This window comes from Onthophagus taurus, chromosome 1 (assembly GCF_036711975.1).
Source record: "Onthophagus taurus isolate NC chromosome 1, IU_Otau_3.0, whole genome shotgun sequence".
Classification (NCBI taxonomy): domain Eukaryota; kingdom Metazoa; phylum Arthropoda; class Insecta; order Coleoptera; family Scarabaeidae; genus Onthophagus; species Onthophagus taurus.
Window position 1 is genome coordinate 38,659,005 of NC_091966.1, and position 25,765 is coordinate 38,684,769.

General features: G+C 31.5%; 2 protein-coding genes across 4 annotated transcripts in view; one reads left to right on the forward strand and one right to left on the reverse strand.

The window, feature by feature from the left end:
* Nucleotides 1–25,765, reverse strand: part of LOC111429326 (Insulin receptor substrate 53 kDa) — a 122,754-nt gene that overhangs the window by 11,724 nt on the left and 85,265 nt on the right. For all 3 annotated transcript variants that reach the window (XM_023065205.2, XM_023065204.2, XM_071201295.1), the window contains exon 4: nucleotides 11,095–11,187. In XM_023065205.2, the coding sequence (XP_022920973.1) occupies nucleotides 11,095–11,187 (93 nt within the window). The remainder of the gene's footprint in view (nucleotides 1–11,094; nucleotides 11,188–25,765) is intronic.
* Nucleotides 2,574–3,156, forward strand: LOC111429327 (urease accessory protein UreE-like). The gene is made up of 2 exons (XM_023065206.2): nucleotides 2,574–2,844; nucleotides 2,908–3,156. The coding sequence occupies exons 1-2, from the start codon at nucleotides 2,613–2,615 to the stop codon at nucleotides 2,964–2,966; spliced, it is 291 nt and encodes a 96-aa protein (XP_022920974.1). The 5' UTR covers nucleotides 2,574–2,612; the 3' UTR covers nucleotides 2,967–3,156.

The window sequence follows — 25,765 nt, forward strand, 5'->3', positions numbered from 1 at the left end:
ATCAATTTTTCAGGAAGTGCTAAAGGTTATCCACAAGACGACAAAACTGCTAATTAAGTTTAATAAGTTATATCTCATGAACTAAATGTGAATTTTCAAAACGGTTTCGTTTATTACGAAGTAGATACTTGAGTTAATAATTGGTGAAAATTTTAAAACATTTTTTCAAGAAATCGATTTTTCAGGAATTGTTAAAATTCTACCAGGAAAAACAGTAAAAATTAATTAACTGTAATAATTTATATTTCAAGAACCGGAAGTGATTTTTTAAAACGCACTTGATCGTTATAATATAAAAGCTTCAATTGATAATTTAGTGACAATTTTATAATAATCTTCCAAGAAATCAATTTTTCAGGAAGTGCCAAATGTTATCCACAAAACGACAAAACTGCTAATTAAGTTTAATAATTTATATCTCAAGAACTAAATGTAATTTTTCAAAACGGTTTCGTTTATTACGAAGTAGATACTTGAGTTAATAGTTGGTAAAAATTTTATAACAATTTTTCAAGAAAACGATTTTTCAGGAATTATTGAAGATGGACCATGAAAATCAATAAAAAAATATTAATTAATAATAATATTTTATACATCAAGAAGGAGGAATGATTTTTCAAAATGGACTTCATGGATCATTAGAAAATAGATGCTTTAGTTAATAGTTGGTGAAAATTCCGTAACAATTTTTCAGGAAAGAATTTTTCAGTAATTTTAAAATTACTGCAAAGACCTAAAACTTCTTACTAACTTTAATAATTTATATCACAAGAACCAAGAATCAATTTGCAAAACGGACTTATTCGTTGAAAAAAGGACACTTTAATTAATATTTGGTAAAAATTGCATAATAATTATCAAAGAAATCCACATTATTGAAAATTTTATGATTTATATGTTGAGGCCCAAGAGCGACATTTCATTGCAGACATCACGTAGATACCACGAAGAAATGACAACTGTTCTAAAGCAAATTTAATTATTATTTATATTGTTAAAAATTATTTTCTAGTTCCATCAAATCTTACAGTTATGATATTTTTAATACAACTCTGTGCGGTAAATAAAAATTAATTTAAAAAAAATCACATCTCAGAAAGAAGATGAAATAATAACCATTTTACAGCAAATTTAATTGTGTTTCAATCCATCAAGTGTAATTTATTAATTCCTATTAATACTGATGATATGATTTTTTCAATGAATCATTGTAGCGATTAAGGACAAGTCGACAAGAAAAGAAATTTAATACATCGTATCTCCAAAACTAACTGAGGTACCACAATGAAATGAAAACTATTTTAAAGCAAACTTAATAATTACTTAAATTGTTGAAAATAATTTGTTTATTTCATCATATCTCCTCGTTATGATTTTTTTAATATCATTCTGTTTGGTTAATAAAGATTAAATTAAAAAAATCATATCTCAAAAAGTAGATGAGATATCAAGATGAAATAACAAGCATTTATTAATTCCTATAAATACTGATGATATGATTTTTTCAATGAATCATTGAAGCGATTAAAGAAAAATTGATAATAAAAAAATTTAATCTCCAAACCTAATTGAGGTACCACAATTGAATGAAAACTATTTTAGAGTAAACTTAATTAGTATTACTAAAATAATATAGATATAGAATAGAGATACACGAATAGTTTGGAAATATTTGGAAACTATTACATTATTGGATTACTAATTTCTTTTTATTTCCGTTAAAACCACAAAGAGTGATTTTCCTCATTTCAACAAATAATTCAACAACAATATCATTTATATCGTTTAACTGAACGGATTTATTTCAGTAGTAATTTCAGAGAGAAATTATAGCCTAGTAACGTGTTCATAACATTGACTCACAAACAATGTCGAAAATTTTATCGCTAATTTCGCGTGGTATTCATTTAAAAGTGATGGCGATGAAAACGCATAAAATTCTCTCCGGTGAATTCGAATAATTTATCATAGAAATGAACCGATACAGATCATTCATGAAATATTTTCCAGTTTTCATAAACACAATAGATCCAATTTAAATTTTTACTACACTTGTAATCTATTTTTTACAAAAATGTAATTACGGTGTAATTATCTTATTGTTAGTTTATTTTTATAAATTGCGCAATGCTCAAAAAAATTATTTACCGTAAACAAAACATTATTAACTTTAAAAAAAATGAAAAAATCAAGGGAAACAAAACGTCCGTCAAACCGCCTTTCAAAAAAATGAACTCAAAAGTTACCGGAATAATTGAATCATTGAGGTGGAAAAAAAATGGGGAAAAATTAGCAAAGTTCTGTTCCGTCTCCGACACCAGCATCGATTAAAACTTTTTTATTATTTTTTTACCCGAGACGAGAGGATTAATTTTCTCGGTCAGTTTAAATAAAAATAATGATGGAAGTTTTTCAAATCAAGTCGGGGATTTTCTAGAAAAAAAAAAAGAATGAGGTAATACGGCTTCCTGTGTTGTAACGTTGCGTAATATCATGTAATTTGATATGTTGTTGTTGTTCATGTCGTGAATTGTTCCCCACCATATCAGGTATAAATAGATCAAATCGGAACGTTTGCAAGTTAGTACTTGTTTTACTTTGTTAAAGTAACAATGCAAGGGCAATGCTGCGGGCCACCCCATTCTCATGGGTTAAACCATCACGGACATCACCATGGACATCACCACGGACATGGACATCATCATGAACATGGTCAATGTGGACATCCTCACCGTCATCATGGACATGGTCATCACGGACGTGGTCATCATGGATTCGAACATGGACATCGCCATCATCATGATCATCCACATGGAAGACACCAAAATCATGGTGGATGTCGTGGTAAGAATTTAAATTATTTTTTATGTTTTTTATAATGAATAAATAAAAAATATTTTACTTTAGGCCAAGAAAATCATCGCCAAGGAAATGGGATGCCAGCTATATCAGGAAATGCTGCTTAAATATCTCAAAATAGATTAAATGTTATAAATTGTAAAAGCATTTTTAATTGGTGTTTACTCACTAAATCAAAATAAATAAATGTTTTTGTGTAATTCAAAACAATAAATTAAAATCTGTAGATAAGATTAGATTAGATGTTATAAGAATTGAACGCAATTATGAATTCAATAAACGAAGAAATAAAAGTGTTATTGTTTTTTATTTTAAAATATTTATAAAGAATATTTAATAAACGAAACATCATAAATAAGCTTTATCAGGGACGATTAAAGATACTTAATTACGTACTTAAAATAAGATGTTTTCGTCAACAGTGGAAAATACAATGAACATCATTGTTAAAAAACACATCTCGGAACTCAAAGCAAAGCGAAACTAAAAACGTTATAAAATGGGTAGAGTTTCGCGCTATCGTACCACTCGAAATTTTAGTGTTACATTTAAAATTGTTTATTTTACAGTTTTAAAGTTGTTTTTGTACACATACTGTTTTTATTTTTTATTGAAGTGTTTGTACATTTTATTGTAGTGTACAAGTTTAAAATTACATCGAAACGAAAGAGTATCGAGATTTCAATGGATAAAAAGTTGGAAAACACTATTATATCGAATTGATGAAATATTTGCAAAGAATTTCGAACGTAATGTTACTTGAGGAATTAATACCTGATAAAATCTATAATGTTGACGAAATTAAAGTTTTTACAGAATGATTTTGAGCATAACATAACTACGACTACAAAACACAACATTCAGTTTGTTATTGTAGGGAAATCTAAGAAACATTGATCCCTAAAGGATATGAATCATTTATTGCCAATGTTTTGCCAACTATAAAAAAGCTTTTTGATACTTTTTTGACTTCGAAATATGTGAATGAAAATAGTTCTCTTCTGGGACGACCAGAACTCATTAATGGAGGAATTTAACTGTAATTTTAATTCTAAATAAAGATTGTTGATCACAACAAACTTTTTGTACTGCAAAGCATATTGCAAGGTAATTTGGTAACTGACTGAGGTTGCAGCTGACTTTCTACAAATATTAGGAACAATAAGTAGGTTCTCAGATGTTCATGTGGAAGACATCAGTGAGTGGCTGACAGATAATTATGACTGTGATTACGGTATTATGGCAGAAAAAGAAATTGCTTCAATGCAGTTATTGTACATCAATAAACCTGAAGTCAGTGTTGCAATTGAAAGACTCTGAAAGAAAGAAGTCGCAGCAAAACGTTTATAATTCACTGCTACTTCAATAAGTTGACGTACAATATGAGGTCAGTATAGTCTCATACATGTCAGTAATGATAAAGCATCACGGGAAAAGTCACGATTGTGGTGAACTTCGTGTTCAAAAATTTAGTCTTAATACAACATCTCTGACACACAACCTAAGTTTTAATTTATCTTAAGAAATTACGAGTACCTATCTTACAAGTGTACTTCCCAATTGTTATAGATCAAGGATTTTAAATGATTCACAATATCCCTTTGTCTGCAAACAATCACATTCACTGTTGTTGTTTCTGCAAACTTAAATGCTGCGTTATCAGCATGTTTATTCCAATAAATATTTTTATTCTAAGATAACATGAAGAGTACTTTAGGTTTGCTGTGCCATTAATATAAAGAATTTTTGCACAAATTTGATACTGCTGAGTGATCACTAATTATTATTAAAAACATTTTACGTATTTATACTCTAAGCTAAACAAAGTACGTTTAGTGTTAAATGTATTTTAAAGAATCGTGTACGGAATGTGTTAAACCACGACAACTCTTTATCGACACAAGTGCGATCGATATCTTGCCTACTCGACGGCTTTACTAACTCGATGGGCCCTAATTTCGAATTCAATTTGTATAAGGACGAAACTTACTTAGCACAGGAGTTGACATATAATTTCGTTCAGGTGGTACCGTCTGGTGAACGCGACGAGCACTAGATGACGATGATGACTATAGAGAGGGTGCGCCCTGCAAACTTCTCAAGAACGCAAACTATTCCAAAAGGTCCTCTTGTCACGTGATCTAATAATCCGGTTCGTTTACTCCGGATTCCTTTTAGACAACTTGCGCAACTTTAGCAAACCTCAACTACGTTCAAGCCATGCTTGTATCACATTTAAATCATTAAAAAAAAATTGAATGTAATCGAATTGAATATCACCGTGTTATCAAAGTACCCCTAAAAAAGTTCGGAAGCAATCATAACTCATGTTGCTGTCAAAACTCCCAAAAGTGTGTTCTAAGCTCACATGTATCTACAACGTTACGATGCCATCGACTCGAATTGATCCAGTTGGCTTATCCGGCCTGAAAATCCAAGCGTAATATCGGCATAAACGGAGGTTATGTCATGGAAGGGGCGACAACGAACGTGGCTTATTGGGATAAAGGTCTGGGGGTTGGCGATCCCCTGCTGTTATTTTGCACGCACGCAGAGCAGACGCTATGCTATTATGGGGGTTGTTTATGGGAATTAAAAGTCATTCGGTAACTCGCCGGTGTATAACTAGGGTTTATGGGGTGTTTGTTCATTATAACGCGTCTTGATTTATTCAAAGTAGCGATGAATAGAACGCGGTTCGTTGGGAAATCGAAAACGATCGAAAAAATCGGCTATTGATAAACATCAATCGGAAGTTAATTAACGGGAAAGGAAGTGATACCCAATTTAAGACTTTTATCAACATGTCAGTCTCGATTCTCGAGTCTACTTCGATTCGAGTGTTTCTCTTTCGAAGCTTTATTTGATTTAATGTTGAGGCGAGCTTTAATCGGATATAGTGGCGTGGCGGTAAAAGGTTTTGCTTTCAACAAGCTCAAAGGGCTTTAACGATATTAATATGGGGGTAGTTTATTTTCTTGCTTATTAACTTCATCTCCATATATTTTAAAGTTATTATTATTATTAACTTTAGTAATTCCAGTTCTACTCTACACGTATTAATATCAGAGGGAAACATGCCTTCTCAATGCTTCTCAGACAACACCAAACTACAATACAGCCGTTGGAATTCAACTAAACTTGCTTCTAATCTAATACCAAGTAATATCAGTTGCGCACAGGATGGAACGAATTTCGAGGCATGCGGTGCACTTAAATCAGTAAACCTATATGCAGCTGCACTGTTTAATTATCGGATCTCCTCCCCATTCAAAAGCGAAGACGGAATTAATCCATAACGAAGAGAATGTAATTTAATTTATAATGCATATTAAAGTAAAATTTCGATATAACGGGCTAATACAGGGAATGAAGTGTCCGTTATATGAAAAATTATTTGTATGTTTAGTAATGCGTTCCTTAAGATGGCTAAACCCGAATGCTTCTAGTTCTAGGTCTAGTGTTAGTTTTAGTTTTACTTCAATGAATAATATACAACAATCTAACGCTGCAAACCATCTTTTGGATATCTTCTAAATGAATTGAGATATTTTGATGACAGATATCTCAAAAGAAAGCCCAAGAAATTAGATTTTCGGGATCATACAGAAAAATCGGTTTCATTATCTAGAATTTTTAGGATTTTATTACTTAGCATAACTTGAAATCTACAAAATACACATGTAAATCATTTTTGGATAACTTCTGTGTTATTTGAGATATTTTGATGATTGATATTTTAAAAGAAAGCTCAATTAATCAAAATTACTGAATTATACAGAAAATCTCGTTTCAGTATTTAGAATTTTTAGCATTTGGTTACTTAGCATAGCTTGAAATCTGTAAAGTACAAATGTAAATCATTTTTTGGTTAACTTCTGTGATAATTGAGATATTTTGATGACTGATATCTCAAAAGAAAGCCCAATTAATCAAAATTTCCGAATCATACAGAAAATCCCGTTTCAGTATCCACAGTTTTTAGGATTTGATTACTTAGCATAGCTTGAAATCTACAAAATAGAGATGTAACTCATTTTTTGGATAACTTTTGTGCTAATTGAGATATTTTGATTACTGATATCTCAAAAGAAAGCGTAATTAATCATAATTCCAAAACAAACAGAAAATCCCGTTTGAATAACTAGAATTTTTAGGATTTGGTTACTAAGCATAGTTTGAAATATATAAAATGGAGGTGTAAACCTTCTTGTTGATACTTTGTGAGTGAATTGAGATATTTAAATAACTGATATTTCAAAAGAAAGCCCAATTAATCATAATATCGTGATCATACAGAAAAATCGGTTTCATTAATTCTTAATTCTTAATTTCTGTGTTATTTAAGATATTTTGATGAATGATATCTTAAAATAAAGCCCCATTAATCATAATTTCAGAATAATAGCGCACAATCCCTGTCAGGATTTTGAATTTTTAGGATTTAGTTACTTAGCATAGCTTGAAATCTACAAAATAGAGTTGTAACTCATTTTTTGAATAACTTCTGTGCTAATTGAAATATTTTGATTTCTGATATCTCAAAAGAAAGCCCAATTAATCATAATATCGCAATTATACAGAAAAATCGGTTTCATTATCTAGAATTTTTAGAATTTGGCTACTTAACATAGTTTGAAATGTACAAAATAGATATGTAAATCATTTTTCCGATAATTTCTGTGTTATTTAAGATATTTTGATGAATGATATTTTAAAATAAAGCTCCATTAATCATAATTTCAGAATAATACAGCAAAATCCGTTTCAGGATCTTGAATTTTTAGGATTTGGTTACTTAGCATAGCTTGAAATCTACAAAATAGAAATGTAAATCATTTTTTGGATAACTTCTGTGTTAATTGAGATATTTTGATTACTGATATCTCAAAAGAAAGCGCAATTAATCATAATTTCAAAATCAAACAGAAAATCCCGTTTCAATAACTAGAATCTTTAGGATTTGGTTACTAGGCATAGGTTGAAATATATAAAATGGAGGTGTATGTAAGCCATTTTGTTGATAACTTGTGAGTGAATTGAGATATTTAAATAACTGATATCTCAACTGAAAGCCCAATTAATCATAATATCGTGATCATACAGAAAAATCGGTTTCATTATCTAGAATTTTTAGAATTTAGCTACTTAACATAGTTTGAAATGTACAAAATAGATATGTAAATCATTTTTTTGATAATTTCTGTGTTAGTTAAGATATTTTGATGAATGATATCTTAAAATAAAGCTCCATTAATCATAATTTCAGAATAATACAGCAAAATCCGTTTAAGGATTTTGAATTTTTAGGATTTGATTAATTAGCATAGCTCGAAATCTACAAAATAGAAATGTAAATCAATTTTTTAAGGTCTGTGTTAATTGAGTTATTTTGATGACTGATATTTCAAAAAAAAGCCCAAGTAATCAAAATTTCAAAATCATACAGAAGAAGGATTTAGTTACTTAGTACACTTAGAAATGTTCAAAATAAAGATACAAACCTTCTATTGTATATCTTCTTAGTTCTTAACTATTGAGCGAATGAAGATATTTTGATGACTCATATTCTCAAAGAATGCTCACTTAATCAGATATCCGTTTTAATGAGTTCCGAATGTACTTATGAAATAAATCCTGTTGATTCTTTTACGTGAAACTCCAAAGTTTTCATATAAGATATCGGCTTATCAGAATCGAAAATAATTCAAATTTATGGACCCTTATCTGATGCCGCGTACAAACATCGTCGCTTTCGATCCGAGGGGTTTACTCCGATAAAGTTATCAAACTCTCCTGAACCCTTTTGCTCTCGAACAACTCCCCCCTTTCGGAACGATCTGAGCCTGTGGGTTCCACTTTAATTTTACATGATAATAAGAAACGTGGTGGAGATGACTACAATTAGCGGTATTACGCTAATTTAATACCATCTGATTACAACCGCCGACACGTGTGCGACTAATTTCGTGACAAAGCTCGTCCGAATTTAATTTAGGGAGTGTCGTTTATGTTATTATGATTGTTTTAGGAGCCTTTTTTGACTTTTAAATGAATCAATTTAAAATTTTTAAATCAACTTAAAATTTAAAAGAATGAAATTTAAATTATTTTATGCAAATATAAAAAAGGCTTGTTTTTTGGAGTCCCGTGTATATTTTCACTGCTTTAAATATTATTAATATTTCCAAAAGCAAATGTTTAAATTGGAATATCAACGAAACACCACCTAGTACAAATATAGAACACAATGCCTCTATAGTAACGAATAAAAATATATTTGGGTTTTAAATTGTCGGTTGTTCACGTTACCATGTGTATGTGCTTTTAACAAAATTACACATTTCGTTACAACAAAAAAAAACGAAATATTATATTTATCTGCAAAAAAATGATCACTCTCTGGGCTGTAAAATAATTAATAATCCCGGGACGTTCGAAATATTATGATTGTGTATGCATGGCTTATAAAACACATTCATCTCCAGTTTTTTTTGTTGTTCGTAATTAAACAAAGTGGTCAGTTCGGTCAGTGCAATCACTCTCAAATAAATCGAACCCATAACAACAATGTTAAATCTATACGTGAAACACATACAAATACACAAGAGAGGCCGCCACTGCACAGAGTATAAATACTCTACCTAACTGGTATTAATGGTGTGGAAGTTTTATAAGCCCAATATTAATGGTTAGTGCGGAACTATATCTCTATATTCTCACTGCAGCCCTTAATGTTAGTCCGTTGCATGAAACTTTCGCAATGTTTTATTTTACTTTTAGCAGAAGGGCGATATACGTAATACAATACTTGATCTATTGTTCGGGAGTTGAGCTAAATTATACACATGATATTATACCGAGCACAACGGTATATTTTTATTGACCTATATGCTGCGGTGTGTTGGGTTATGTGTGCAAATACGCCTATTGCATACATTATCTCAGAGAACAATGGAGTTATATCGGTACAATTTGTTTCAATTCGTGTTTATCAACATGACTCATCATTAAGTAGGAAGTAAAAGTTATTCTTCATATTATAGTGGGTAGTTTTGTTTATTAATGAACATTTATTTAACTTAATTTGGTATTGTCTCTATCTTTGTATTTGAATTATGGGAGGAATCAAATGTAATCAGAAATTTAATCGAACTTGCATTTAGTTTGATGATTAACTGTTGTATAATTCTGTTAATTAATTAACTGTTATAAATCCGGAATCAATTCTCTGTTTTATGAATAAGCACCTGAAATTTCTCGACGTGCGATATAATATCAGTATAATGTGAACCCCAAGTTGTGTTGAAAGCTTAACGTAAAGCACATATGTCAAGTCAAAGACGACTGAAATAGTGTTGTACGTGTAACAGAAAACGTTGTATAGTGAAGTGTAGATGAGAATATCTCAAAAATAGCGGCCAATACAAGAAAATGTTATCCTTTATTTTCGATTTTGAATTTATTTTTCATTTTAACAGTGTAATAAAATTATAAATTTATTTACACCACATCGTTGTTAATATAAATATGAACCTTTATACCATAATTAACAAAATTAGTCTTACAATTAGATAATAAAAGGTTTAGATGATTTATATTAGCAATTCTAATTATTTTACTTCAAAGAAACCACCCCTATGTTTTCGCGAAACGAATTCATTCGTGGAGGGTGGAAAAATCTACTTTGATCGCCTGTATCCCGGTCAAAAACCTCGATTTCCGCTTAAAATATCGCCCCCCTAGCGTGGAAAAGCTACCCGCAGGATCCAGCTAATAAAACGGCTTTATAAGGAAACGCAGCATCATTTGTATCGTCTTGGGGGCGAACCTCGAAAGTCAATAGCCAGCCTGGCCTCGACTTCACCGTATATATGAGAAAAGAGGGTCTCACCACCGAGAAGACTCAGCGGGAGCATAAGACGTCGCGACGGAAAAAGGCGAAGGAATGCTCGAGTTGTACTACGAGGGGTCCCTGGCATACGTATCGCCTTATATGCATTTATATTGCACGAGGGCACACGGTATGCGGCCGTGCTATCGGATGTAATGCATGGGAAAATGCGGCGCCAACTAAATGTGTCCAACCAACGTCGTCCTCGTCGTCGGGGGACTTGTTTATTGTAATTCCAAAAGAGAATTGCTACAACGAGTTATGTTATTATGTAACTGGGACTATTCGCAATTTGAATATTGACTTTATAAGGAAAACTTGTGCTATAAAAAAAATCTTACCGATATCAGATGATCCTCCCCATGTTCCTTGTTGAGCTTGTTTCGCCAACTTGCTTATAGCATCTACATACATTCTTGAAGCTGCTGCAGCACCTGAAAAAAAAATATATGTATAAATATAGTTTAATTAATTTTATTTATAATTACAGTAAAATCTCGATATAACAGATTAATACGGGGAAGGGAGTAGCCAAAAGTCTGTTATATGAAAAATTTTTAATTTGCACTTTAAGCTGCTTTAAGGTGAACGCGCACCTAGCCGCACCGCACGAATCGCCCGAGCCGCACGAAACGAATTTGTGTACGATCTCGCACACCTATTCGAACCGTACGCGCCGCATCGAACGAACCGCGTTGCAGTATTATGTAGTGTCATTTCTGTCTATACGTCTATGTCGAAGTGAACGCATATAATGGAAATTATACTTACTTGACGTTATTAGAATCGCCCTGTACGTATCGAACGTAGTAATTCTGATGACGTCATACGCATTCATATATTGAATTCGTACGTCCACAGCATTTTATTAAAATGCGGCTGTACGGTGCTGATAGGTGTGCGGTACTACATAAGATATCATATAAAAAATTCTAAAATTCGTTTCGTGCGGCGCGTGCGGCTAGTGCGATGCGGCTAGGTGCGCGTTCACCTTTAGGCCCACTTTTACCATCCTCCTGATAAACTATCTAGAGGATAGTTGCCATGGTTACGGCAGTTTTAATCGCTCTCATTGGCTAAGAGCTGGATTTATCTATCCGATAAATTTATCAAGAGGTGGTAAAAGTGGGCCTTAAACACTTAAATGCAATATTAGTTATAGTTTTACTTCAATGAAAAATATACAACAATCTAAAGCTGAATAACAACTAAAACAGAAAAATCCGTTTCAGTATATGAAACTTTTAGGATTTGTTTATTTAGAGCAGTTTGAAATGTATAAAATAGAGCTGTAAATCATTTTTTGGATATCTTCTAAATGAGTTAAGATATTTTGATGACAGATACAGTGAAATTCTCCTAACTCGAATCACTAAGGGAGCGGAAGAAAACTTCGAGTTATGGAGAATTCGAGTTAGAGAAAAATTAGAATTTCAGCACTGAAGAAAAACATTAGAAATATACTTTTCTAATACGTATATTTAAAACAGAAACCTTAATAGTATTGTAAGTAGAAAATTAATCAAGTTTTTTAAGGAAATCCGTAATATTCTTTTGGCTTAAAGTGGACAACCGCTTTTTGTCGAAAAAACTTTTATTAAATGTAAAGAATTATGAATATTATCTAGAACATTTTCTCTCATTTTCTTTGAGAATATAAAGGTTTCAAGCTTTCTAAGATAGGAATAAGCTTCATCAAATGTAGACACAGCGATAAGAATTTCATTTTCAAGATTATCATCACCCTCATCTGATTCTGAAACAATAAGAACATTAGGTTTGTTTTGGTTCAAGAGTCTGTAGTTTCTGAGCCTGAGTCTATGTGGTGTGATTCTGTAGTTAAAATTACTTACAGAACGGATTCGAATATTTTGTTCTTTGGTAAATTCGACTTATAGAAGTAAATGTTGAACAAATTCCATAATACTGCAGTTCGAGTTACAGAGAAATTCGACTTAGAGAGATAAAAACACATATGAAACCTAGTCAAACGTTTGAGCTTACGAAAATTATTCGACTTAGAGGATAATTCGAGATATACAAGTTCGAGTCAGGGGAATTTCACTGTATCTCAAAAGAAAGCTCAATTAATTAGAATTTCGTCATCACACAGAAAAATCGGTTTCATTATCTAGAGTTTTTAGAATTTGGTTACTTAACTTACGATTAGTTTGAAATCGACAAAATAGAGATGTAAATAATTTTTTTGATAACTTGTATATTAATTGAGACATTTTGATGACTGATATCTCAAAAGAAAGCTTTATTAATCATAATTTCAGAATTATACAGCAAAATCCATTTCAGTATTTTGAATTTTTAGGATTTAGTTACTTGGCATAGCTTGAAATCTACACAATAGAGATATAAAAGCATTTTTTGGATAACTTCTGTGTTAATTGAGATATTTTGATGACTGATATCTCAAAACAAAGCTCAATTAATCAAAATTTGAGAATCATACAGAAAATCCCGTTTCAGTATCTAGAATTTTTCAGATTTGGTTACTTAGCATAGCTTGAAATCTACAAAATAGAGATGTAAATCAATTTTTTGATAACTTTCGTGTTAATTGAGATATTTTGATGACTGATATCTCAAAAGAAAGCCCAATTAATCAAGATTTCCGAATCAAACAGAAAATCGCGTTTCAGTATCCAAAGTTTTTAGGATTTGGTTACTCAGCATAGCTTGAAATCTACAAAATAGAATTGTAAATCATTTTTTGGATAATTTCTGCTTTAATTGAGATATTTTGATGACTGATATCTCAGAAGATAGTCGAATTAATCAAAATTTGAGAATCATATAGAAAATCTCGTTTCAGTATTTAGAATTTTTAGGAATTGGTTATTTAGCATAGCTTGAAATCTACAAAATAGAAGTGTAAATTATTTTTTTGGATAACTTCTGTGTTAATTGATTTATTTTGATGAGGGGTATCTCAAACGAAAGATTTTAAGCATAGTTTGAAATATATAAGGAGGTATAAACCATCTTCTTGATAATTTGTGAGTGAATTGAGATATTTAAATAACTGATATCTCAAAAGAAAGCCCAATTAATCATAATATCGTGATCATATAGAAAAATATGTTACATCATCTAGAATTTTTAGGATTTAGTTACCTCCTCTTGTATTTGTATTGCAATGTTTTACTGTATGTGCCCCACTTGTGTGTGTGATGACTATGATTAAATGAAGTAAAACTACAATGTTCGGTTTTTAAAAAAAAATAGGGTTTCCTTTAATTTAATTAATTACAATAATAATAGTTTTAACTATGAGACTCTAATTAAACTCAAGGTTTTGGGCAAGTTCAGTTAAAAAAAAATAAATTTCTTTTGAATTTAAATTAAATTTCTATCGACGAGAGGTAAAACTTTTAAATAAAAACAGAAAACTACAATTATCGACTGAAAAATCGATTTGAGAGAGAACACGTTTATTTTTTATCTTTTTGAGAGAGAACAGGGTAGAAAACTCGTTACATCCGTCCTTGAAAAAATGGCTAACGTTTTAAATCGAAATCAAACTCGTTGAAAAAATAGTGTTAAAAGAAAGTGAACGTTGCATAAGAAAAACTGAAAAATCTTTACCCACAAGTAAGTATTGATAATGAATTATAAAGGAGACTCTTGTGAGTTGTCTTTGAATTTAATTAGTTAATTTTTCTTTTATAGGTTATGTTAAATAAAAAAAAATAAATTATCAACCGACTCACTGCGAAGAAAAAGGGTTTGGATTCAATGTGATAACAGGATAAAGGATTTTCTCTTGGTTTCGGAGTTCGAGCTAGTTTTCTGGATTGGTTACTGGATTCTTCGTAATTTCAGGTCTCTCCCGGTTTATTCGGGATTGTCTACAGGATTCTTCTGACGGATGAGTGGACTGTTTGTCCTTCGGATTTGAATCTTGGATGACTTCGAAGATGTTTCAGGAGTTCTCGGATAGGTTTGAGGTTAGTTCAATTATTTTATAATTTTGAGGTTATTTTTTTTTTTAACTTTGACGTTTTGAATTGACTCGTTGGCCTTGCGGAGATTTAATTTTTGTTTTTTTTTACTGTCAATCGACGCGAATTCATTGTTGGTCAGATGACGACTGTCTCCTGTTTGCTTACGATTTCCTTTTATACTCGGCCCCCCTCCTGTTTCTTCCTCGTTTCTTATTGGTTCTTAGGTTCGCGCCTTTTTCAAAATTTGAAATTTTTGCGTCAAAATTAGCGTCATCTCTCGGATCATCTCGGATTTTCTTGGAACTAACCTTCAAAATTAAATTCTTTTTCCGTTAATTTCTCCCTTATTCCTTTATGAATCGTAATAAAACTTCGTATTCATCGTTGTCTTTTCTTGTTTTCAGATATACATTGGAGTACACGCCAAACTCCATCAAAGAGTAAAGTTAGAAAAATTCAATTTTAAATCAACGATTTCTTCTTCAAAACAACGTTAAAACATCAAAGGATGGATGAAAAATGTGCTTTAGGAGCTGAACTAATTTAATTGATACCTTTGGAAGCAAACTAAACGGTTTTAAATAAGATTTCTACCAACAAAAGTTTCTCTGTCAAAATTTTATGGTTATGTTTTTCTCGATGAACCATAAAGTGGTTATTTTTAGTGAATTGAGATATTTCGATGGATTATATCTCAAAAAAACCCCGAATAATAACTATTTTATTCCGTTATAATACTATCCAATTGAGATTCAAATACTTTCAAAATCTTATGCTAACCACCAGCTATAATCGTCAATTTAAGAATTGCGTATTTCTTTGATAACTTCTAGGTTTATTGTTCGTTCTAGTTTTAGTTCAATAGAAATGTACTAACACTAGACCTAGAACTAGAATCATTTGGGTTTTATAGTTTTACCATTTATTAAAAAGCTGAATCAATAAAATGAAAAAAATAAAACGAGAAAAAAACGAAGGATTGTTCCAAAAGGGCTTTCAATCGCTGCCAAAGCAGGACATCATTCGGTATAAAAGCTTATTTCCTGATGTACTACTTGAAACGGTTCCAAGTAACGGGATAGCTTCGGGACGGTTGCTTTTATGCTCGGCCGCTGCCAAACGTCATAACAAATAAGGACACGTTCGCTAAGCTAAAGCCCCCTGAGCTCCAATTTGCATTTCGCCATTGCAGCCATCGCGAGTATTTGTAACATAAAATAGGGTGGTTGTACGTGATTCCTGCGGGATTACAAAGTCGCCACATAATCTAAAACTTTTGAGATACAATTTAATTTAAGATTTCTCTAAACTAACTAACACAACTCCATTTGTCTATTATTTTAATAATTTATACTTGTATCCGGAGCCGTTGTATAACCATTTCGTACAAACACTGTAGTCAAAGAGTCATTATTTACTTCCGGGTCTTTATGTGGATATAATTAGGCACCCTCCCCTGAGTCATTCTCGGATTAGAGTAATTAAAGTAGCTTAAAGGAAGTTGGTCCGTCTGGGAATACGAAATAGTCAGGCGCAACTAAAATACCGCTTTGTGCTAATCGATATTTTACGCGAAAAAATCTAACAATTTATAACGGTTTATTCGAGATAGAGTAATCAAAAATTTAAACTGAACTAATTAAACCGTTGAAATGTATTGAAAAATTTAATTAAATTGCTAATGGTTAAAACAGGATGATTGAACGTTGTGTTTCACCACACTAAATCGGAATTGTATTCAATTTATTTATTCTATTATTAGTTTTCTAGAGAGTGTAAATAAAAAGTAATTGAATGGGTGTTATGTTATTGATTACTGTTCTTCATTTATAATTGAACGTTGAAGAAGCGGGTAGAAACGCTATTAAATTGTAAAAATGTGGCCAATAATTGAGCACAGACAGCCTTGGCTCTTGAAAAGAAAAATTGTACTGCAACGCAGTTAATATGGCGTGGCACTCTTTGTTAGCCGGTGAGATATACGAGAAAAATACGAAGGGGTCCGCAGATATACGACCCTTTATTGTATACTTGTTATGATGAACGCCATTTATAACACTTTACGTACCGTACGTGATGTCACGATGCGACACTTTTAGAGCTTCATACATTCCAATTACCGGCACATTTGTTTGCTGAATATCACTTACTCCGCACGTGACGATAATACTTCACTTTCAAGAGTCTCCCTTTTAATATACTTATGAGAGCGGAATATATATTTGAGTTCGTAGAGAGAAGTTCAATAACCCCAAGCTATTCGAACACGATTTCGCACAGTAATAGGTACAAGAAGCTTCTTCCTACAGTAGTCTGGAGATAAGCAAATAAGAAAAGCTTGCTAATGAATTTTAATTGGCTCAGATAGCGTTAATTGGTCTCCCTTATCCAGTGTCGCTGCAGGATACCGGCCCTGCAACTACATAATGCACGACGTTACGACTGCTCCTGTGCCGACTGTATTCCATGAAATCAAAAGGATTTTCGTAATTTAAAGGACAATTGTCGGGATAACGACATCGTTAGGACAATGGTCGTTTCACGGGCTTACAGGATTAACATCGAATATTTTCTTTGGAAAATGGTTAATGGGTGGTGGTACACCGTGAAATCAGACTTTTATATCATGAAAAAAATTCTTCCTGAGAAATCTAATTGTAAAAATGTTCAACGTCACTTTAATTCTTTTTAATTGTGATAAAAAATATATATCAAACAAAAAAAGGCTAAAACATCAATCCTATTTTAAATTTATTACGCGAAGATATTAAACAAAAAGTATTGAAGTGATATATCGAATGAACAAAATGTAATTAACATTGCTCTCAAAGTACGAAAGAGATACGCAAAGCGAGTAATTCTTTTATGGTTTTACACAATCGATAAAATTTATTTTAAAAACAAAAATTTGTATAGGTTTTAATGGTTCGAATGAGTAAAATTTTTTCTTTTTTTAATTAGATTTTTTGCTTCAGCATCGATCGCGTATGTACCACAAAAATGAGAGAACAAATATGATGTATTGTTTATTCATCATGATATTAAAAGTAAAATCTATGCTAATATGAAATCAATTTCAATTTATTTCTTACAACTACCTATTTGATGTAAAGACAATATCTCAAAACAGTCCTCTGCAACTGTGGTCAAACATGATAGCTTTGGATTTTCTGATTGTAATCACAAAATCGTTCTAGATGGAATTGATGATTTACTTTTATTTGAAGGTGTTGCTTTAAAGTCTTCAAACAAACACTTATAGCCATATAATGTTAATCAAAATCATCTCTTTGTTGGTGATTTGTGTCAACCTAAATGCAAATATATGCTTAGTTTTCGTTGTCAAGTTTATGCCATACTTAAATAAATCAATCGAAATACCATCTATAAAAAAATTTACATGAACCTTTTATATACATCAACCTGTTCTACTAATCGAAAAGTTTTTTTCTTCTTCCTCTTTTTCTCTCTAGACCGTTTTATCTGTTGTTGTTGATAAGGTCTGCCAATAAGACATCTCCTGAGAAATTGATTACCAGCTATCTCTTCATCTCTTTGATGGTGTGGTTCTGGAGGTTGTGTCAAAATCTCTTGCGCCGTCCTCCACGTCTCAAAATGTCTTCTGAACCCAGTCTTCTGATATCGAAAATCTGAATTCTGCCAAATCTGGTCTTTCTTGACATTGTCCTTAGGGTCGTAATTTCTGTTACTCTTAACAAGCTCTAAAGTTTGTTTGAGTCTTTGCGTATTTCAATGTTTTAAGTCATTACTGGGATGCAGGTCTTGTATATCAGCATTTACTATCCACACGCATGAATTAATCTGGTAGCTTGCTTGAAATAGTGGACACTTTGTTGATCTGCCTTCTCAAATCCTTTTTAGGACCATGATTCAATGATAAAATTCTATGACTTGTTCGATAGGGGTGTTGTTGCTTACCAACTTACATCTTGTGGCTACCTTGCTACTACTCTGCATTTAGTTTTTGAATCAGATACATCCAAAGACAATTACGAATTATTATTAACGTGGATTACAGGCCAGGGCCTGAGGTGGCTGGGACACGTGTGGAGCATGCCGGCAGAGAGAGGGACGTGCAGGGTATTTACTCAAACACCAGAGGGCCGTCGACCAATAGGAAGACCAGGGAGACGATGGATGGACAATATTAGAGTGGATTTGAGCGCCCTGCAGGGGCAGAACTGGGACAATTTAGCCCAAAATTGAGACGAATGTAGGTTTGTAGAAGAAGCCAATGCTCACAATGAGCTGTAGAGAAATAGCGTTTGAGTAAGTTTCGAATACTTTCAAGGATTGCCGCACACCGTATGATTACTATTGTATTTCCAAGGAGTTTCTGAGATTTTGTAGAATCCTCACAAGTTTTCCATTATTTTTTCGAGATATTCAGGGTTTTTTCAGTCATATTGCTCTCTTAGTAGAATCTGTGTAGTTGTTTTTGCAGGTCATCCTCTGAGTTCGGAATTTAAAATAATTTTTCCAATCTTCTTTTGACACCACATTTTTCTGTACATACTCGTAGAGTGGCTCTTTTCAATTTCGAAGCATTTTCCAAAGCTTTCTTTGAGCTCCATACAGGTCATAGTCCATATCGCTGATGAACTTACTCCAATATACACATTTCCACCACTTATAAAGTAAAAACAAGTTGGATTTGGAAACAAAATTTGGGATTTCGTAGTCGTAAAGACATCGTATCTTTACATCATATAAGTTTACACAAGAAAATCACCGGGAAACTGGATAATTGAATATTGTGTTGATCATAACAAATCGGAAGACAGTAAATTTAATTACAAATTTCTCAGTTTTTTGAGCATTTTACTGTATTGGCAATGATAAAATATGTAGTCCAATTTAAAACGTTGTTTATATGATCATGTATCTTATGGATTTTTTTAAGACGTGGTTACTTAAGGGCTAAGTCTACATTAAGTCTAATTCAAATCTCTATCATTCTTGTGCCAAATCGATATCGGACTTAGAAATCATTTAGAATTTACATCATTTCTGTATTAAATCATCATGTTTCTATCAAGTTTAGTTTGTATAGAGCCAAATCTCCATCGAAACTGCATCGTTAAAGAAGCATACCTTAAAGCATATTTTATTAAAAGTGAATAACTTGTAAACATTATATATATGTGTAATAAAATGTTAGTGTGTGCATTGAAAAAATGGAATTGTCGGCAGTCACAAAAAAGTCACATTTGGGCTATGAAAAGGCTATTGAGCAAGAGAGTTTATTAATTTAAAACCAATTTTCCAATAATATGTGTCATGTAACAGTTTCATAGGTTTATTAAATTTCGAAAACAATTCCAGCCCAAAATAATTGACAGCTTGTACAAAATACGATGTTGGATACGAACACAAAATGCTGGATTTTCATAGAAAATTAGTAAAATAACTGGCAAACAAATACAAAGCTGCTGATGATAGGTTTGTTAAAACAAAATAAAAATTAAAGGTTATAAAGGTTACATGCAATTTAATTTAGTAAATTGATACTAAAAACGAATATGCACGAGGATTATGGACGCTAGTGCCGGCTCTTTGCGTTACCAGGACCGAATCCGCCTCGATTCTGGAAGAGTTAATCCAAGAGTTATGCTACATTTTATAATCCCACCTTTGTGGCATTCCACTACATTTTAATTTCTTTGCTAGGAGATTTTCCTTGTTTTAAAGGTATAAGTTATGAGTTTATCAACGATGTAGTTCAAAAAAGTTATAATCTGCAGAAAATATCAGTGTCTATATTCAATTAGTCTGCGTTACTGAGAGCTTTTGCCTCTCTAGATTCAGAATTATTAACCTATTTGTTTCTCATTTTAGAATTTATAAACCTAATAATATCTTTAATTGACATGATTTCTACATGCTAATAAATGACATAACTTATTATAACTAAAAAAAACTAGAGAGAGTATTATTATTATTCTTAAAAGATGAAAATGATGTAGAAAATAAATAGGAAAGAACGTGCGACATCGTGGTCGTATTTCACGAGACGAACGGCGGAAATCCAATATAGTTTGGAGATTGGCGGGACGCGGAAAACTTGCGGGACTTGGAAAAATATCCGATGAAAATTTATCAAAGTGTCGTAGCAAGTAAGAGCCAGATAAATGTAGTTCCGCTGCGTGCTCTACGTTATACGTCACTCATGATGGGTATAAATTATTGGCCAAACTTCGGTTGGCTCCCTCATTCGTTCTCAATTTGTCGCATGGTTTGTCGGTTCAGGAAAACTTGGAGACTTTAAAAATTTCCTCGAGAAAAATCAATTTCACCGCAAGCTTAATCTGGGCCAATCATGAGAACAAAACATCACCATTAATAACGGCGCGGACAAAAGTACAAATAACAAAAAGATAAGTGTAAAAAGTCGACAAAAGGAAGTGAGAAAAAGGACGGGACGAAGTTTTGTATTCAACTGCCGCGGGAAGTGACTAACATTTGGGGGGCAAAGACGACAAGGAAAATTGATTATATTTGGGGAAGCAACTTCACTTAAGTGCATCCCTAGAATGGCAAGCAATCCCTCTATACAGAACTTAATCCTGCTAAAGTTTATGGGTTGCCCTTTCGGAAGCAGGAAGGATGTAAGGATACAAGGGCTATACAGTCCTGTTTGTCTCATGTAACAAAAGCTGAAAGGGACCTATATAAATCTGAGTATAAAAGAATTTAAAATTTAATCCAGTGTAAACTTAAACATTTAAATTTATAGCATCTACCAATACACGTAGTTTAATTTAGCGTTGAAATTTTCGTTTTGTTAATATTTACCGAAAGGAAATGGGCATCGCATAAAAAAAAATCACGTGGTACCGAACAAATAGAATTCGACGAGTTCGTCCAATATTCCGATATTTTTCATTTCCATCGCGTGTTTGCATTTCACATGCGGACACAGTGCAGATCTATAAAGCTAATTAAAGGACGAGACCAGATCACGCGCTACATAGAAAAATCCGTAAATTCCGTAGGGTGTGTATTAATACGGCCCAAATGTAAAAGCTTAAATTTGCAAAAAAAGTTTATGAAAATCTCTAAAATAATCTAAAAGCGATTTTTTTTCCTACAGGCTTATAAATGTTGAAATGGTTGAAACAAAGCGCGCTACCTATAAATAACCACCGAAAATCCTTTTAGTTCGCAATATTTCGATTTGCACCGGGCAAAAAGTATGTTTACGCGAAAATAAAAGGGCGCGCTTTAAAAAGCTTTTTGAAAGCCAGCAAAAATTAACATTGATTACGCCGTCGAACGCGGTCGTGACGTTTGAAAGTATTGCATTGGAAAACAATTTGCATTTCAACAAACCAGATTACGTACGATTCGGAATTAATGCCTTTTTGTCCGGGTGCGATACGCGGTCCCGTAACTCGATGTAACAATTACATTTAAATTTAAATTCGGGTTCGCTTTGAGAAAGGGGACGTCTCCTCATCCGTAGGGAGTTCGACTAATCAGATTTCGTCGAAGTGAATGCACGATAATTATCTGAATTGAGGATCTCTTTATACGATACCGCCCCAAAAGTTTTACGAGTACTTTAATGGTTTCACATCAAAATTAATTTACACTAATTTAAGGAAAGTGCACACGCTAGTTATATTCAAAAGTTAACAATTTTGTATGTAATACAGTAAAACCTCCATATAACAGACCTCGTTACTCTAAGTCTAGCGTTAGTTCTAGTTTTAGTTGTTATTCAGCTAGATTATTGTATATTTTTCATTGAACTAAAACTAGAACGAAACCTAGAACTAAAAACTTCAGTTTATAAATAACAAACTATAGAAAATCATATCTCAACAGTAATTGAAATATCAAAGTGATTTAAAAATTGTTTCAAATTCAAATTTAATTTTGTTTCAGCACAATAATATTAATTCTTTTTAATCAAACATCGTAGTTATTGAAGCTAAGTTGGTCAAAGTGTGGTTTGCAAGCTCGTATCTAAAGAACGAAATGTTAGAATTTTTTTAATACACCTTTGCATATCTATGACAAGTTAAGGTTATGAACAACTAACTTTAAAGAGTCATATGTCATACAGTAATAGAGATATCAATGTGATTTAAAACCGGTTTTATAGCAAATTTAATTTAGTTTTAGTACCCCAAAACTATTTCTTTCCGTCCTATACATCCAGGTGATATAACTTTTTAATTAAATATTGTGGCTATTGAAGCTAAGTTGGTCAAAGTGCGGTTTGCAACCTCGTATCTCAAGAACAAATTATGATATCACCATAAGATAAAAATCATTTTGAAGCTAATTTAATAAATATTTTATGAGTTGAAAGTCATTTCTTCATTATTACAAATTTCGATGTTATGATTATTTTAACACGCCTCTGCATATCAGCTTTTGAGAAGTTCAGTTTATAAACAACTAACTTTAGAGAATCATATCTCAAACAGCAATTCAGATATCAAGATGATTTAAAAGCCGTTTTATAGCAAATTTAATTCAGTTTTAACACACCAAAAATATTACTTTCGTGCTTACAAATCAAAGTGATATAACTTTTTAGTTAAACTATGTAGACATTTAGGTTCAGTTGATCAAAATGCGGTTTACAACCTCATATCTCAAGAACGAATTATAATATCACCATGAGATAAAAATCATTTTAAAGCTAATTTAATAAATATTTAATGGGCTGAAAGTCATTTCTTCATTATTATAAATTTCGCTGTTAAGATTTTTTTAATACAGGTTTACACATTAACTTATGACAAATTCAGTTTATAAACTTTACAAAATCGTATCTCAAACAACAATTGAGATATCAAGTTGATTTAAAGACAGTTTTATAGTAAATTTAATTTACTCTTAGCACACCAAAAATATTTCTTTCGTTCCTACAAATCCAGGTGAAATGACTTTTTAATTAAACATTGTGGCTATTGAGGTTAATTTAATCAAAATGCGGTTTACAACCTCGTATCTCAAGAACAAATTATAATATCACCATGAGATAAAAATCATTTTAAAGCAAATTTAATAAACATTTTACGAGTTGAAAATTATTTCTTCATTATTACAAATTTCGCTGATAAGATTTTTTTAATACACCTCTGCATATCCACTTATGACAAGTTTAGTTTATAAACGACTAACTTTAGAGAATCATATCTCAAACAATAATTGAGATATGAAGATGATTTAAAAACCGTTTTATAACAAATTTAATTCAGTTTTAACGCACCAAAAATATTACTTTCGTCCTTACAAATCAAAGTGATATAACTTTTTAGTTAAATTATGTAGACATTGAGGTTCAGTTGAACAAAATGCGGTTTACAACCTCATATCTCAAGAACGAATTCTAATATCACCATGAGACAAAAATCATTTTAAAGCTAATTTAATAAATATTTAATGAGCTGAAAGTCATTTCTTCATTATTATAAATTTCGCTGTTAAGATTTTTTTACATACAGGTCTACACATCAACTTATAACAAATTCAATTTATAAACATTACAAAATCGTATCTTAAGCAATAATTGAGATATCAAGTTGATTTAAAGATAGTTTTATAATAAATTTAGTTTACTCTTAGCACACCAAAAATATTTCTTTCGTTCCTATAAATGCAGGTGATATGACTTTTTAATTAAACATTGTGGCTATTGAGGTCAATTTAATCAAAATGCGGTTTATAACCTCGTATCTTAAGAACGAATTATGATATTATCATGAGATAAAAATCATTTTAAGGCAAATTTAATAAATATTTAATGAGTTGAAAATTATTTCTTCATTATTACAAATTTCGCTGATAAGATTTTTTTAATACACCTCTGCATATCCGCTTTTGACGAGTTCAGTTTATAAACAACTAACTTTAGAGAATCATATCTCAAACAGTAATTGAGATATCAAGATGATTTAAAAGCCGTTTTATAGCAAATTTAATTCAGTTTTGAACCACCAAAAATATCGCTTTCGCCCTTAAAAATCCAAGTGATATAACTTTTTAGTTAAACTATGTAGACATTGAGGTTCAATTGATCAAAATGCGGTTTACAACCTCATATCTCAAGAACGAATTATAATACCACCATGAGATAAAAATCATTTTATACCTAATTTAATAAATATTTAATGAGCTGAAAGTCATTTCTTCATTATTATAAATTTCGCTGTTAAGACTTTTTTACATACAGGTCTACACATCAACTTATAACAAATTCAATTTATAAACTTTACAAAATCGTATCTTAAGCAATAATTGAGATATCAAGTTGATTTAAAGACAGTTTTATAGCAAATTTAATTTACTTTTAGCACACCAAAAATATTTATTTCGCCCTTACAAATCCAAGTGATATGAGCTTTTAATTAAAAATTGTAGTCATTGAGGTTAAGTTGATCAAAATGCGGTTTATAACCTCGTATCTTAAGAACGAATTATGATATTATCATGAGATAAAAATCATTTTAAGGCAAATTTAATAAATATTTAATGAGTTGAAAATTATTTCTTCATTATTACAAATTTCGCTGATAACATTTTTTTAATACACCTCTGCATATCCACTTATGACAAGTTCAGTTTATAAACGACTAACTTTAGAGAATCATATCTCAAACAGCAATTGAGATATCAAGATGATTTAAAAGCCATTTTATAGCAAATTTAATTCAGTTTTGAACCACCAAAAATATTGCTTTCGCCCTTACAAATCCAAGTGATATGACTTTTTAGTTAAACATTGTAAACATTGAGGTTAAGTTGATCAAAATGTGGTTTACAACCTCATATCTCAAGAACGAATTATAATATTATCATGAGATAAAAATCATTTTAAAGCTAATTTAATAAATATTTAATGAGCTGAAAGTCATTTCTTCATTATTATAAATTTCACTGTTAAGATTTTTTTAATACAGGTTTACACATCAACTTATGACAAATTCAGTTTATAAACTTTACAAAATCATATCTCAAGCAATAATTGAGATATCAAGTTGATTTAAAGACAGTTTTATACTAAATTTAATTT

What these genes read in the sequence shown, in the direction of transcription:
- LOC111429327 (XM_023065206.2), top strand. Translation starts at nt 2,613, where the DNA reads ATGCAAGGGCAATGCTGCGGGCCACCCCATTCTCATGGGTTAAACCAT. An exon ending in AAATCATGGTGGATGTCGTG is followed by an intron (nt 2,845 to 2,907) that starts GTAAGAATTTAA and finishes ATTTTACTTTAG; the next exon opens with GCCAAGAAAATCATCGCCAA.